This window comes from Macaca thibetana, chromosome 12 (genome assembly GCF_024542745.1).
Source record: "Macaca thibetana thibetana isolate TM-01 chromosome 12, ASM2454274v1, whole genome shotgun sequence".
In the NCBI taxonomy this organism is placed as follows: Eukaryota; Metazoa; Chordata; class Mammalia; order Primates; family Cercopithecidae; genus Macaca; species Macaca thibetana.
Genome location: NC_065589.1, coordinates 106,109,629 through 106,122,491, shown reverse-complemented (window position 1 = coordinate 106,122,491; position 12,863 = coordinate 106,109,629). Strand labels below are relative to the sequence as shown.

At 36.6% G+C, this 12,863-nt stretch overlaps 1 protein-coding gene across 1 annotated transcript in view; it reads left to right on the top strand.

Moving 5' to 3' along the window:
- THSD7B (thrombospondin type 1 domain containing 7B) overlaps positions 1-12,863 on the top strand; it is a 790,054-nt gene that overhangs the window by 341,676 nt on the left and 435,515 nt on the right. Inside the window, exons 7-8 of the mRNA XM_050750933.1 lie at positions 7,151-7,342; positions 9,038-9,272. Of these exons, the coding sequence (XP_050606890.1) occupies positions 7,151-7,342; positions 9,038-9,272 (427 nt within the window). The remainder of the gene's footprint in view (positions 1-7,150; positions 7,343-9,037; positions 9,273-12,863) is intronic.

Sequence of the window (12,863 nt, the reverse complement as noted above, 5' to 3'; positions counted from 1 at the left end):
GCCATGCTTCCTGTACAGCCTGCAGAACCATGAGCCAATTTAACCTCTTTCCTTTATAAATTACCCAGGCAGTTCTTTATAACAGTGTGAGAATGAACTAACACGACCACTAAGATGTTTTGTTAGATTTTTGCTTGATTTGTTGTTTTTGAGCAACTGCAGTTTGCTCCTAAATCATAGAGTCTGTTTCTGCTCTTTGGCATCTCCTCTCACCTTGAGTAACACATAGTACGCTATTCATGTACTAAAGGTGTGATCATACTTACACTTCACTGACTTTCCACTGGATTGATCCTTCTGTAGCCAGGTACATACATTGTCCTGAGAGAGAACAGAACGCTTGAGTATCAGTAGAGCATCATGATTAAGAAACATACTCTGACTGGGTTGTCCATGTCCAAATTCAAGCTCCACCATTTACTTGTGTTTGTTTCTACACAGAATATTTAACTTACCCAAGACACAGTGCCTTTATTAATAAAGATAGTTCCCACAAAGGACTATTGTGAAATTTAGATGAATTAATATAGATGATTTACTTGGAGCAGAAACTGACATCTATTAAGTACTATGCATGTGTTTACTGATATTAATGCTTTGAGGGTTAAATAAACTAATACTTGTAGAACATAACAGTATGTTTCTGGGTACATCCTAGGTGATCAAATTGTTAGCTACTATTGTTGTATTATTGTATGTTGAAGAACTTTGTATACCTACCCAGTTAGGCTTCTGAAACAAACAGCTCACCTGCCACACGGATGCCATTTTAGCTAACTCCTGGCCTTTGTAATCATGTTTATTTGGAAATACTGTTTCTTATTGTTTATTATTGCTATTATTTCTTATCTCAAGTATTTTCTTTTTAATGTCTCTTTTGGGTTTTCCTCCCATGTTCATTTTAGCCTTTGCTCTATGTTCTCTTTCTTTACTTCTATCAGCTCTTAGAACTTCGTTGTTTTTCACTTTGTGAGCATCTTTACATCATTATTATATTTTTTGCCTGTGTTTGTGTAATTTAGCTCACCATACATTGTACAGTTTTTGCTGAATCTCCCTACTTGAGTCTTTACTTATGTGGCCTTGTATTCTATCACTTCCTCCCATCTCTTCATTCTGAACTCTCTTTCATCTGCTTATCTTTTCTATGTTTGAAAAGCATTGTATAATTCCACCCCATGCCATGATGCAGTTCCAAAATAATCAAGGTGCCCACTCTTCTGGGCTTGCTCCCCCCATGCTAGATTTACTGATGAGCTGATAATGAATTGTGTAGAGTCCCTTATTCATGGTTTGGTATTATCTAAAAGTAATGTAAAGAGAAAGATACATGTGAGATATGAACCAGAAAGCAACACAACCCCTAATGGATAAGAACTGAGCTTATTACATACTGCAGATCTGCTTTCCAAACCCAGCTCAGACACTGGCTGTGTAAGGAAAAAACTGAGCAAGTTTTTTAACTTCTTCATGCCTCAGGTGTAACAATAGTGCCAAGCTAATGATATTAATATGAATATTCAGTGAAATACTGCATGTGATGTGGTTAGCTAGAGTTTAATCCACTCTCAGCTTTCCCAAATATCAGATGCTGTTGTTATTTTATTGCAGTTGTTGATGTTGTTTTTGTTACTATAATATTTGACATCAAGTTTCTTTATGTATCTTCTTATATGTGTGAGCTAAATAGACAAATATGCTTCCAATTCTGAAACTAGCAAGAGGAGACATTAATTGTGTTGTTGGCAATATTAGGATATTGTAAATAGCTTCTGTTTTGCCCTTAGCTTTTGTTCCATATTTTAATGGTTCTGAGTATAAACATTTCCTTAGCTGGTTAGGGTCTCAATCCAGAAGTGGCCAGGGGCTACTTGCTTTTGAGGACATAATATTTAGATTTTAAAAATGGAATTAAATGCATGTGAGTTCCACTAAATTTGCTACGTACTGTCTGTTGATATCTTACTGAGCTGTGGGCAAGCATTTAATCAAGGTTTATTGGCATTCTTTTCTTAGATTTAAATAGGACATAAAATTTTATGACATGTAGAGTATTTTCGATAACTGTTTCGTTATTTTCCATAGTGTAATAGCATACAAGAGGAAATATCAATAAAGTATCCAGTATGCATTATTTTTGGACGAGTAAGGTAGTTTGAAGTTTGTATCATAACAAAGTGTTGGTCTACTTTTCAAATTACACTGTGGATTCATGGTTTTCTAGGTTTTTTTATTTTCTTTGTCTTTCTATTTTGTTCATATCTTTATTTTTTCTTTCTCTCTTTGGGCACCTGTACTCTTGGGTCAGAAACTAAGAATTATAGACTATGCTGTTTGTTTATTTTTATAAAATATACATGCTATTTATATTTTATTTTTAATTGATATATACATTTGAACTGAAAAAAGAAACATTCTTAAGTGATCTTGAGTATATTTATATGTTAGGAATCTTTGTCGTGTCCAAGTGCTTTTGATTCTGCTGAGAATGTGCAGGTATTAGAAGAGTAGTGTGAACTGTAGCCAGGGCCTATTCCTCTGGATATCTATGCCACAGCCCCCAGAATCACCAGCCAGCAAAATTGAGTGATAAATGTGACTCCAGAATTCCACTCCTAGATGTATATCCCAAATAAGTAGAAACAGGTATTCAAACAAGTATATGCACATGCATATTCATAGCAGTAGTATTCATAGTAACCAAAATACGGTAACAGCCCAAATGTCCATCAACAGATGAATAAACACATTTCAGTATATACATACAATGGAATATTGTTCATTCATAAAATGGAATGAAGTTCTGAAACATGCTGTAAGGTGAATGTGCCTCCAAAATACTATGCTTAAAGAAGCCAGATGCAAAACATCACAAGCATATATAAAATATTCAGAATAAATAAATCCATAGAGACAAAAAGAATGTAAATTGGCAGTTTCCAGGGGCTGCGGGGAAGAGGTAACAGAAACTGCTCAATGCATATGGGGCTTTGCTTTTGAGTGATTAAAATATTTTGTAACTATTGTGAATGTGCTAAATGCCACTGAAATGTTTACTTTAAAACAGTTAATTTTATGTTATGTGAATTTCATCACATTAAATTATTTTTCAAAATCCCAAGTGATACGGTCAAAGCAGCACCATGTTCCTTTTTCCCAGAATCATAACTGGTTTAAATAAGTCTATTCCACAAGGAGAGAACAGGGAGTTTGCTGTTATTGATCCCTGGGAGCCTGGTGAGTGCTGTGAATAATTGTATAGAGTCTTTTTGAAAGATGAATTCAATTTCCCTCTTAAATACATTCCATTTTATTATGACATTAGATTATCTGAGCTTGTGAAATTCACTTTTAATGGCTAAGCTTTTGAACTATGTGGGGCTTTATTTTCCATGCTTGCCTGAGATTTCCGTGGTCTCATTGATCGATCCAAGAAAATAAAAACAGGAAAGCATAAATGTTCCTCTTCTGAGATGGGTTCTCTCTGCACAATGGGAAGATAATTATACCAATGTATATGGGCAGATGAGGTTATTTAGGCTCAAGTGCTTTATTTTTGGCTCTTAGATGGTTTAGATTAGCCAACCATGTCAATAAAAGGATCCGTATAATTATAAGGTTTTAAATATTTTATGTAAACCAATCTGTGAAACTGTTGATTGTCATTTGTACACAAATATGAATAGTAAAGCAAGTGCTTTCCATGACTGTGACATAAATATCTAGATTTCAGATGAAGACCATTTTTTTTTTTTTTTTTTTGGTATATGTCTTTGCAAAGACATTTTTTAAGGTTCTCGTATATTGAGAGCTCACCATGTGTTAGATACCTTGATATGTATGTTGAATAAATGAATCCTAATCCTTAGAATAGCTCTAAAAGGTAAAGTTATTATTTTATTCCTACAAGTGAAATAATTGATGTTCAAAAATGTTAAGTGATGTCCTTAAGTGAGTAAATGTTGGTAGCTACAATTCACCTTAATACACTTCATTGAGTCTGGCTAGACACATTGCAGCTTAGACACCATTGTGCAGTTTTTTTTTGTTTGTTTGTTTTTTCAAGATTTCTTTTAAAATAACTCCCACAGGAATTACAGGATGCTTATGACTATTCGTTTGGCTTCCCTGAAGTTCTGATCTATTTGTTCACTTTTCTTAATTAGCCTGTATAGCCAAACTATCAAAAGGTTGGTGTTGGTGGGAGTATTGACATTAAAGTTCACTGAGGAAATAGGTGTATCAGCTTATAAAAAGTCTGAGATTTTAAAAAGTATTTGAGCACCTGAAGTGAATACTGAGAACACTAAATGTAATAACAGGGAGGATGGTAAATTTTGGGTCACGGGAAACCTGAGTAACTGGGAACTTAAGGAAGGCAGAAATATAATAAAACTTATGTTTCTGTCTAGATCAGTTGGAATTTGATGTCAAATAACTCCTCCAAGATAGGCTTTCTCTTTTCATGACACACCTTCAGTATTAACTATCTTCCAGATACCTCATATTTTCCTACGTAACCTTTGCTGATCCTTCCAACGCCTGAAATACCGTCCATCCTTGCCACAAGTTCTCAGCCCTTTTATTTCCCTTATTGGAGGGAACCATGCCAATCCCCTGAATCACTAAAATATTTTACATTTGAATCACACAGTTGCAACTTGACATTTACTTTTGGGCTTGGTTTTACTTTTATGTGTTAATAGCTCATCTTCATCATTAATCATGAGCTCTAGAAAGATAAGTAACAGTCAACCCATCTATTTTTATCCCATCATATGTCTTGGACATAGTATTTACTCATCAAATAGTAGTTGACAGTTTTATAATTCTTTAATGTAGAGTTTTGTCAAAGCATACTCATAAAAGTACCATTTCTGAAAGAAAGAGACAGATGCTCTTCAAAAAGTATGGCCCCTGATCAAATACAGATGAAAAGCACTACATCTCATTTCCCTTCTAGGAAACTTACAATATATATTGGCATTTTCAACACTGAGAAGTTTTTCAGCAATGAAACCAATGTTACTATTTTTAACCCAACATTCCCCACCTTTCCCCTTACTTTTATTCATAAAACCCATAAACAAATATCTTGTTCCTCAAAATGTTTATAGCAAGACATAGCTTTAAAATATTTTGTGTATAGATTATGTTAATAATATTCACAAGTATGGAAATTAAATTTTGATTAGATGTAAGTTGGGCCTTTTGTTTGGACTGCGTGCTTCTATACTTGGGAAAGTGCTGTATTGGGGGTGTGTGTGTGTGTTTGTATGTGTGTATGTGTGTGTGTTACACACAGTGTGGACTCAACCTGGAAATAGATTGAGACTGAAGAGAGAATTATTGGAACTGGTCTTTCAGCTTGATTATCTGCTAGAACCTCTATTACTTCTCATGATATGCTTGAAAAGCTTTATTTGTACCTCAAGGGCAATGATCCTGGTCTCATTTACAAATATGAATACAGATATTAGCTGTGCACTATCTTCTCCTTCAGGCAGTCTTGCTGACTGTCAGCTTGTTTTATTTACTTCCTCAGAAAAAGAATATCCATCTCCTTGCAATTAGACACAGCATGGTTAATGGGAGATGCAGAAGTTTTAGAGTCAGAGAGTTCGGGTTTGCTCCCCAGCTCAGGCCCGTGTAAGCATGAGCAAAGTTTCCTCTCTGAGCCTCTGCTCTGAGCCCTCATCTATGAGATGAGATGGATCACACTTGCCATTCAGAGTTTCTTGTGAGGACTCAATAACATATGCAAAGCCTGAGTGATATATGCAAAACACAGTGCCTGGCACAAGGAGATGTTTCAATAAATACTAGTCCCCTTCGCATTTATTTTTTTGTTTCAGCCAGATCATGACAAGAGAATATCAAAGCCATAAAGTCATACAAACAAAACTGCCTCTCTCGTATAGTTGCCATTTCACATTTTACGTTGTTATTTCAAACAATAAATGATGTCACTATTCTTTGTGTCCTCTGTTTTTATGAGGAGACTGTGAATGAGGGGAATAGTAAGAGTTGAGTTATTATCTATAAAAGAGGAATATTTGAATTCTAATAATATCAAATAAATAACCTGAGAGTTTTAAGAAGCCATTGTAGTCATTGAGATATCTTTCCGTTACTTAGAAATTATCCCTTTAGTCCTAACATCTGTTAATTATAAAACTCCATTATTTTATAGTTTCTGAAAAATCATGTTCTATGATATGGTATCAAAGGATTGTAAATAGTATTTATAGAAAGGCACTGAGGCAATAGCAAAATTGAGGATCCTTGACAACTGGTGTGTTTGTGCAGTATTTTTGAGTATAGTTATTTTTGGTTTAGCAATGCATTAGATTATTCAAGGGGGAATAGTAAATGTATTAGGGAGAACTTCAGACTGGCTGTCAACTTTATGTCAACTTGTTAACATAACTTTAGCCACAGGTCCAGTTTCATGTTAGTTTTGGATAATTTACCACCATGAAAAAGGAGAACAAAAGAGACATTATGTGATAATCTTGCATAAGGTTGCATATTTGGAGGTGAATGTACCCAAAAGAAAGCTAGAATTATAAAATTCCTTTTAGTAGATTAGAAGGCTCAACATAAATTGTGGTTTTCAGGTGAACGGACGGCTCTGACTTCCGTTTTGAAGAAAAGCATATACTTGTTATATATGGTTGTCCGTAACACATCTACCACATAAGTCTTCAGCCATCCATGGCTCAATTGTTTCTGAAAGAAGTCAACTTTGTCTCTATGAAGGATTACAAATGGGAGTTTTGCTGCAGTCTCTACCTTTCTAAATGCCAAATTATCTCCTGGCAGTTTTTTCTGATGTAAAGATTGTGAATGGCTGAAGAAACTGTCTTCAGCCATTTGGAATTAATGAAATTGGATTGTCTGACTCATCCAAGAGTCTATGGATGCGTGTATGTCTGGTCTTCCTGCCAGGGGATAGCACATTGTCAGGTATTATTTCAGAGTTTAAGGAGGGGCTCTCTTCTCCAAACTTCAACAGATATTTCTGGATTCATTTTTTTTTTGTGGTAGTTTAAACTGAAGTAATAGATAAAGCAGTGAGCCTAACTGTTCCTTGGACTGGCCTTGATTGTGCATTAATCACCAACTGTCTTGATCTTGTTGATTGTAGGGGAAGAGGTATCAGGGAGTCTTTGCCCAGTACCACCTCCTCCTGAGAGGAAGGCTTGTGAAATTCCCTGCCGAATGGACTGTGTGGTGAGCGAGTGGACGGAGTGGTCATCCTGTTCCCAGTCCTGTTCAAATAAAAACTCAGATGGGAAACAGACCAGGTCAAGAACTATCCTGGCACTGGCTGGGGAAGGTGAGTAACAGAAAATGTTTTCACTCTGGATGCATTAGCTCAATTATTATCATTTTTCCTCATTGGTGATAGAGAAGTTTATATGGAGGAAATAGTCACACATAGATGATATCTCTATTCCCTGAATCCAAGTTAACCGTTTCATTTCCCTCTATGCTTTTTGCTTTGATCCTCTAGTTTAGCTATGCTGGGTTCACCCATTTACATGAATTGCTTTACCACATACCTGTGTATGGACCATGGCAATCAGATGGATGTTATTTTTCAATACCCTTCTTAGACAAGAAGGCAGAGTTTGGTTGACACACATCCAAACTGAAGATAGCTTGTGCAGTTGGGAACATAATTAGACTATGCTTAGTAAAAAGAGCTTCAAATTAATAATCAGGAGACATGGCTTCTCAACTGGGAACTGCCACTAACATCTGCAAACTACCTGATCCATGCATGCTGGTATCCTGTTCTGTCATGCCAGCATTCTGCAGGAGGGGGGCACAGCATGAAGACTGTGAAAATGGCTTTGATGAAGCTAAAAAGTGCTATGAGAATATAAGCAGGTGACATCAGAACAAATTACAGGAGCAGCTGTTCCAGTAATTTACGGTGATGGTCTCTATCTCCAGCACACGTCATTTCTTTCATGCCCTCCCTTGGCTTTTTCTGCCCATGGCTCAGTTAGAACAGCAGGACAGCATGGCCACTGGCTGTGAGAAACTACTTTTTAAGTAAGTTTCTGTTCTTTGATCCTGAGAAATGGGGCCAGGGTCAAGATAAATGAAGATTTTCATATTCTTAAAGTGAAGTTGGTTTCTGCTCTTTTCTTTTATATTTCTGGAAGGGGTGAATGGGAAAAAAAAATCAAGAATAACAAAACCAAGGTCACAAATCTTGGGCATTTGGCCCACTGAGTAAACCATTAAAGTGTGGAAGAGTAGGAAAAGATCAATGCTTTAGATAAATACCACTTTTTATATGGAAATAAAAATGTTGTGAAAAGGGCAATAATGAAATTGGATTGTCTGACTCATCCAAGAGTCTATGGATGCATGTGTGTCTGGTCTTCCTGCCAGGGGATAGCACATTGTCAGGTATTATTTCAGAGTTTAAGGAGGGCTCTCTTCTCCAAACTGTAACAGATATTTCTGGATTTCTCAAATTGCAGTGAAATGCACTGCTTGATAGAGGATAGGTGTCTTAAAATGGTTCTCTTAGAAAAATAACGCCTTTCATAGGAAAGGAAGACCATGCTGCATAAGGGTGTGTGTGTGTGTGTGTGTGTGTGTGTGTGTGTGTTTTGTGTGTGTGTTCAAGATAATATCACTTCAAAGTCATAGACTATTCTAACTAATACATGAAGCATAAAAATATTTTTTGAAAAGCAGATTTCTTTGGAATTTTATCTCAGAGATACATGCTGCAGTGGTGGGCAATAGAGTCAATTAATTTTAAAATCTAATTGATGTGGACTGCCGCTTGTTATTTAGTGAAAAAGAACGCACAATATTATCCTCAGTTGTTGCTCAGGACAAAAATCCCTGTTCTTAGATTGGAAAGAAGAGCACAATGGCTCACGTCTTTGGAAGGCTATGTCAGCAAAGCTATTTCTCTAGACCATTAAAACAGCAGAAATAACAAAAACAAGAACAGCAACAACAGCAACAACTATGTCTTATCTTTTGTTCTTATTTTTGGCAGGTGGAAAGCCATGTCCCCCTAGTCAGGCTCTCCAAGAGCATCGTTTGTGTAACGACCATTCCTGTATGCAACTTTACTGGGAGACATCACCTTGGGGCCCTTGTTCTGAGGACACATTGGTAACTGCCCTTAATGCAACCATTGGCTGGAATGGAGAAGCCACGTGTGGTATAGGCATTCAGACTCGGAGGGTCTTCTGTGTCAAGAGTCATGTGGGACAAGTGATGACCAAAAGGTATTATTAGCCTGTTACTGAAAATGCATTTGATTATTTCATGTTGAGTATTTTTAGTTGAAAGCGTTTATCAAGATATAGATATTTCTGGGTCTCTGATAGAGTAAGAGTGTTTGTTGTTGCTGTTTGACTGTTAAAGATTAAAACATGTGCCTCAAACAAGGATAAACACAGCTATGGTATGTATCGTTGGTACATTTATAATATGTATTAATATATCAGTACATGGATAAAAATGAATAGTGTCCACAAACATTGAATGTGTTTGAATAATCAAACACATTTTCTAGAGCTGACCTTAGTATTTTTTACTCTTCTCAAATCACATAAAGATGAGGTCAACATAAAGCTAGGTTCTGTGCTTTGCATTAAAGGGTTGTGTCTTACTCTTCTTTAGACTCCAGAGATCTTTCCTGCATTAAATAGATACATCCATACTACAGCCATTCTAATTAGACTAAACGAATCCATGCCCTCGGATGGCTTACAATCTCATGCATGTTATACTATCTGTATATGGAGATATAAAATGTTTTAAAGACAGTAGGAAAATATGGGCTTGGAAACTAGGATATAGATGTCAAAAAAGATCAAGAACAACTGCAAATGATGGGAGGAAAAAAAGTAATTGACTGAAGAACTGGCTGTGGGAGTTTTATCACTAGATCAAATGAGGAGATGTATATTTTCCTAAAGTTCCTGTGGGAAGGCTGATAAAGAAGAAAACAGAAGGGCCCTATGCATTATAGAGAGACTTGTGACTAGTCTATCTGGAGAGATTCCTAGTGGCCATATTCGGAGACCGTACTCCAGGCACAGGGTGTGGGACACTAGGATGAGCTGCTGCCAGCTTTGGTCTAGCGTCATAAGCTAGGCAACACAGAGTGCCTCCCCAGGGATTTTCAAGCTGGTAGAAGGAAACTTATTTTTTTCTGTTCATGATACTCTAAGCATATGAGCTGAGAGTTGCCATAGACAGGGTCAGGTCTTGTGGAAAAAGTAAAAGGAGAGATTCATTCTGATGCTCAGGAAGAAACAGATACGCAGTTGGAACAAATCCTGGCAGCACTGAACCGTGGTCCTGTCCCTACTGACTACACCCTGCCCTCCATTGCAAAATATGAAAATACATTCAGTGTCCTGCCTAGTTCAATTTAATTTGTGTTTCTCTTATGAGCAATGGAAACACTGAATAATTTCGTCCGGGGAACCACGGTGAAGGGCTCTGGGCTTGATCCACACTGTCATGGAAGCCACTTTGGCCATGTGTAAGGAAAGTCACGCAAGCTCCGTATGGGAAATGAACTGCTTACGGTGGATAGAGTGCAGACTGGCCAGACACTGCCCAGAGCTTGTGTTAGAGCATCTGATGAGCGGATGGTTTTGCAAATACACATGGAGTCATGTATTTGCAAGTCACACTCTGACATGAAGGGAAGCATAGACTGGAACGTCTCACCTTTCTCTTCTCCTAAATGTGGCTCCCAGAGTTCTAGGATTGGATGTTCTTTCTTGTGCCAACCCCAGTCTAGCACAGCATCTGGCAGGTAGTTAGTATAAACATTTCTGGAATTTATGAATGAACTAAACCTATGTGTAGAGGAGTGATGGGTTTGCCAAGGATTGGATATGAAGATCAAGGGAAGCTGATGTTTATCTTTTGCTTCAAGAAAAACATTTAATCTCCCATGATAAATTTTGTTAAAGAGGACTGTCATGAAAAGTAGTGAACATGTCGTACATATGACCTGCTCTTTTTAGCTCATAAATACTGTTTTTGCTCCAGAACCTAATTCTACATTGCTAGCAGTGATTTTGGAAATGTCAACTTGTATCACTTGTATTTTTCAACTTGCCTAGTAGCCATAGCACCACATGGATTGATTGGACCAATGAATCAATGGAAGTTATAGACAAATATGGACAATAATATTCAGTATCACCTGCTTCAGGTGATAACCTAAGTCATGAGGTTATGGTAAAGTTCTGTAAGCTTTATAAAGGTGTTATGCAGACATGAGAACTCCTTTTATCTGAGAAGAATTGAAGCCTAGAAAATGTTTATTTTTATGACCTAAATTTTCAACTGCTTAAGAAAAGATGCACGGAAGATTAAAATAAATGTAAAAATAAAAATAAGCATGGCTTAGATGTAGGAGTAACCCTACATAAAATGCAGCAAACTATTATTCTTTATAGTGATGAAAAATTTTAGCATGTCTGAAGCCCAATCTCCCTTCCACAAAGCTTTTCATCTTTGAACCACCATGACAGGAAAATTCACTGGACATGAATGTAACTTGTTTGTTTTTTAGCAAAGAGGTGTTAGAATTGAGACTAATACCTATTCCATGAATTATCATCATATTTTAAAGGGCTATTCGGACAGAAAAAGTTGAGTTATATGTTCAAATCAGCGTCTATTTCTTCTTGCATCATCATTATTACTTTAAATAACAGTTTTATGAAGGTTTCTGAGCACGTCAGCTTACTCAAATGTTAAAGATGATTAAGAAAAAAATCACAGGAACAGAAGTGTGTAGTTTAAAACATAATTCATAAGCTAATATGCATTTGTTATAAAATGTACATAAGTGAGACTGAAATATTATTATTACAGTAAATCATCTCCAGTTTTGCTGTGGTTTACCAGCACAGAAAAATCAATTATACAGATGTTTTCCCTAACATACACATACAAATATAAAGACATTGCTAATTACTGTCTGTACTGTTAATGAGGCTGGAGACTTAACAACCTAGTTTTAATTCTTACTGTATGTCTCCAAATAATCCTGTTAAACATGAGCATCCTGAATTGACTTTAGTGAAATTAATTAAAATTCTTGAGGTTAATGAGATTAATTGAGCTAAGAAAATAATACCTAGTGTCCGGTGAAACACCAGGGAGGTTATCAGCAATTTAAAGTATCCTTTGCTATGCCTCCAGAAATATACTTTTGTTCTTTTTCACATGAAAGTCATTGCAGTGGGAAAAGATCCCCTGTCATATGTGAAATCTTTGGGATGGGGATAGAGAAATGGAAAGGAAGAAGAAAATACCCTGGACAAAAGTAGCCTTCAGAAAAGAGAAGGAAGCATGACTCCATGGAACATGTGGATCAAAATAATGTTATATCTAAGCCCACTGCACTGAGAGGCATAGAGTTTCTCGCAAGTTCTTGTGTCCCTGGGTTAGTGTTTTGGTTTCCATGTAATTGTACAGGTGAGACTGTTACCATTGTACGAGTAATAGAACTGATCGTATCAGAAAATGAGAGCTACCTGGGCACAACTGAATCAGAGTGAGAGCTTGTTGGGATCTTCCTGAAGTTGTGTTTGGTTTTGTTTTACTATTCAATGCTTTTCTTTCCCCAGTGGCAGTGTACAAAAAACAATGATAATAAAGATTGAAAACACATGACTCAAAGCCTTTCAAAGTTCCTGATAAGGTGCTTTCTGCCTTTAATGTGAAAACAACTGGCATTTTGTGAGATATAGCAATAAATCGCTCCATTTAAACATTTAATGTTTAAAAGCTTGGCAGGTTTCCCCATCTAGCTGAGTGAGATGAATACATCAGTTCCTGGG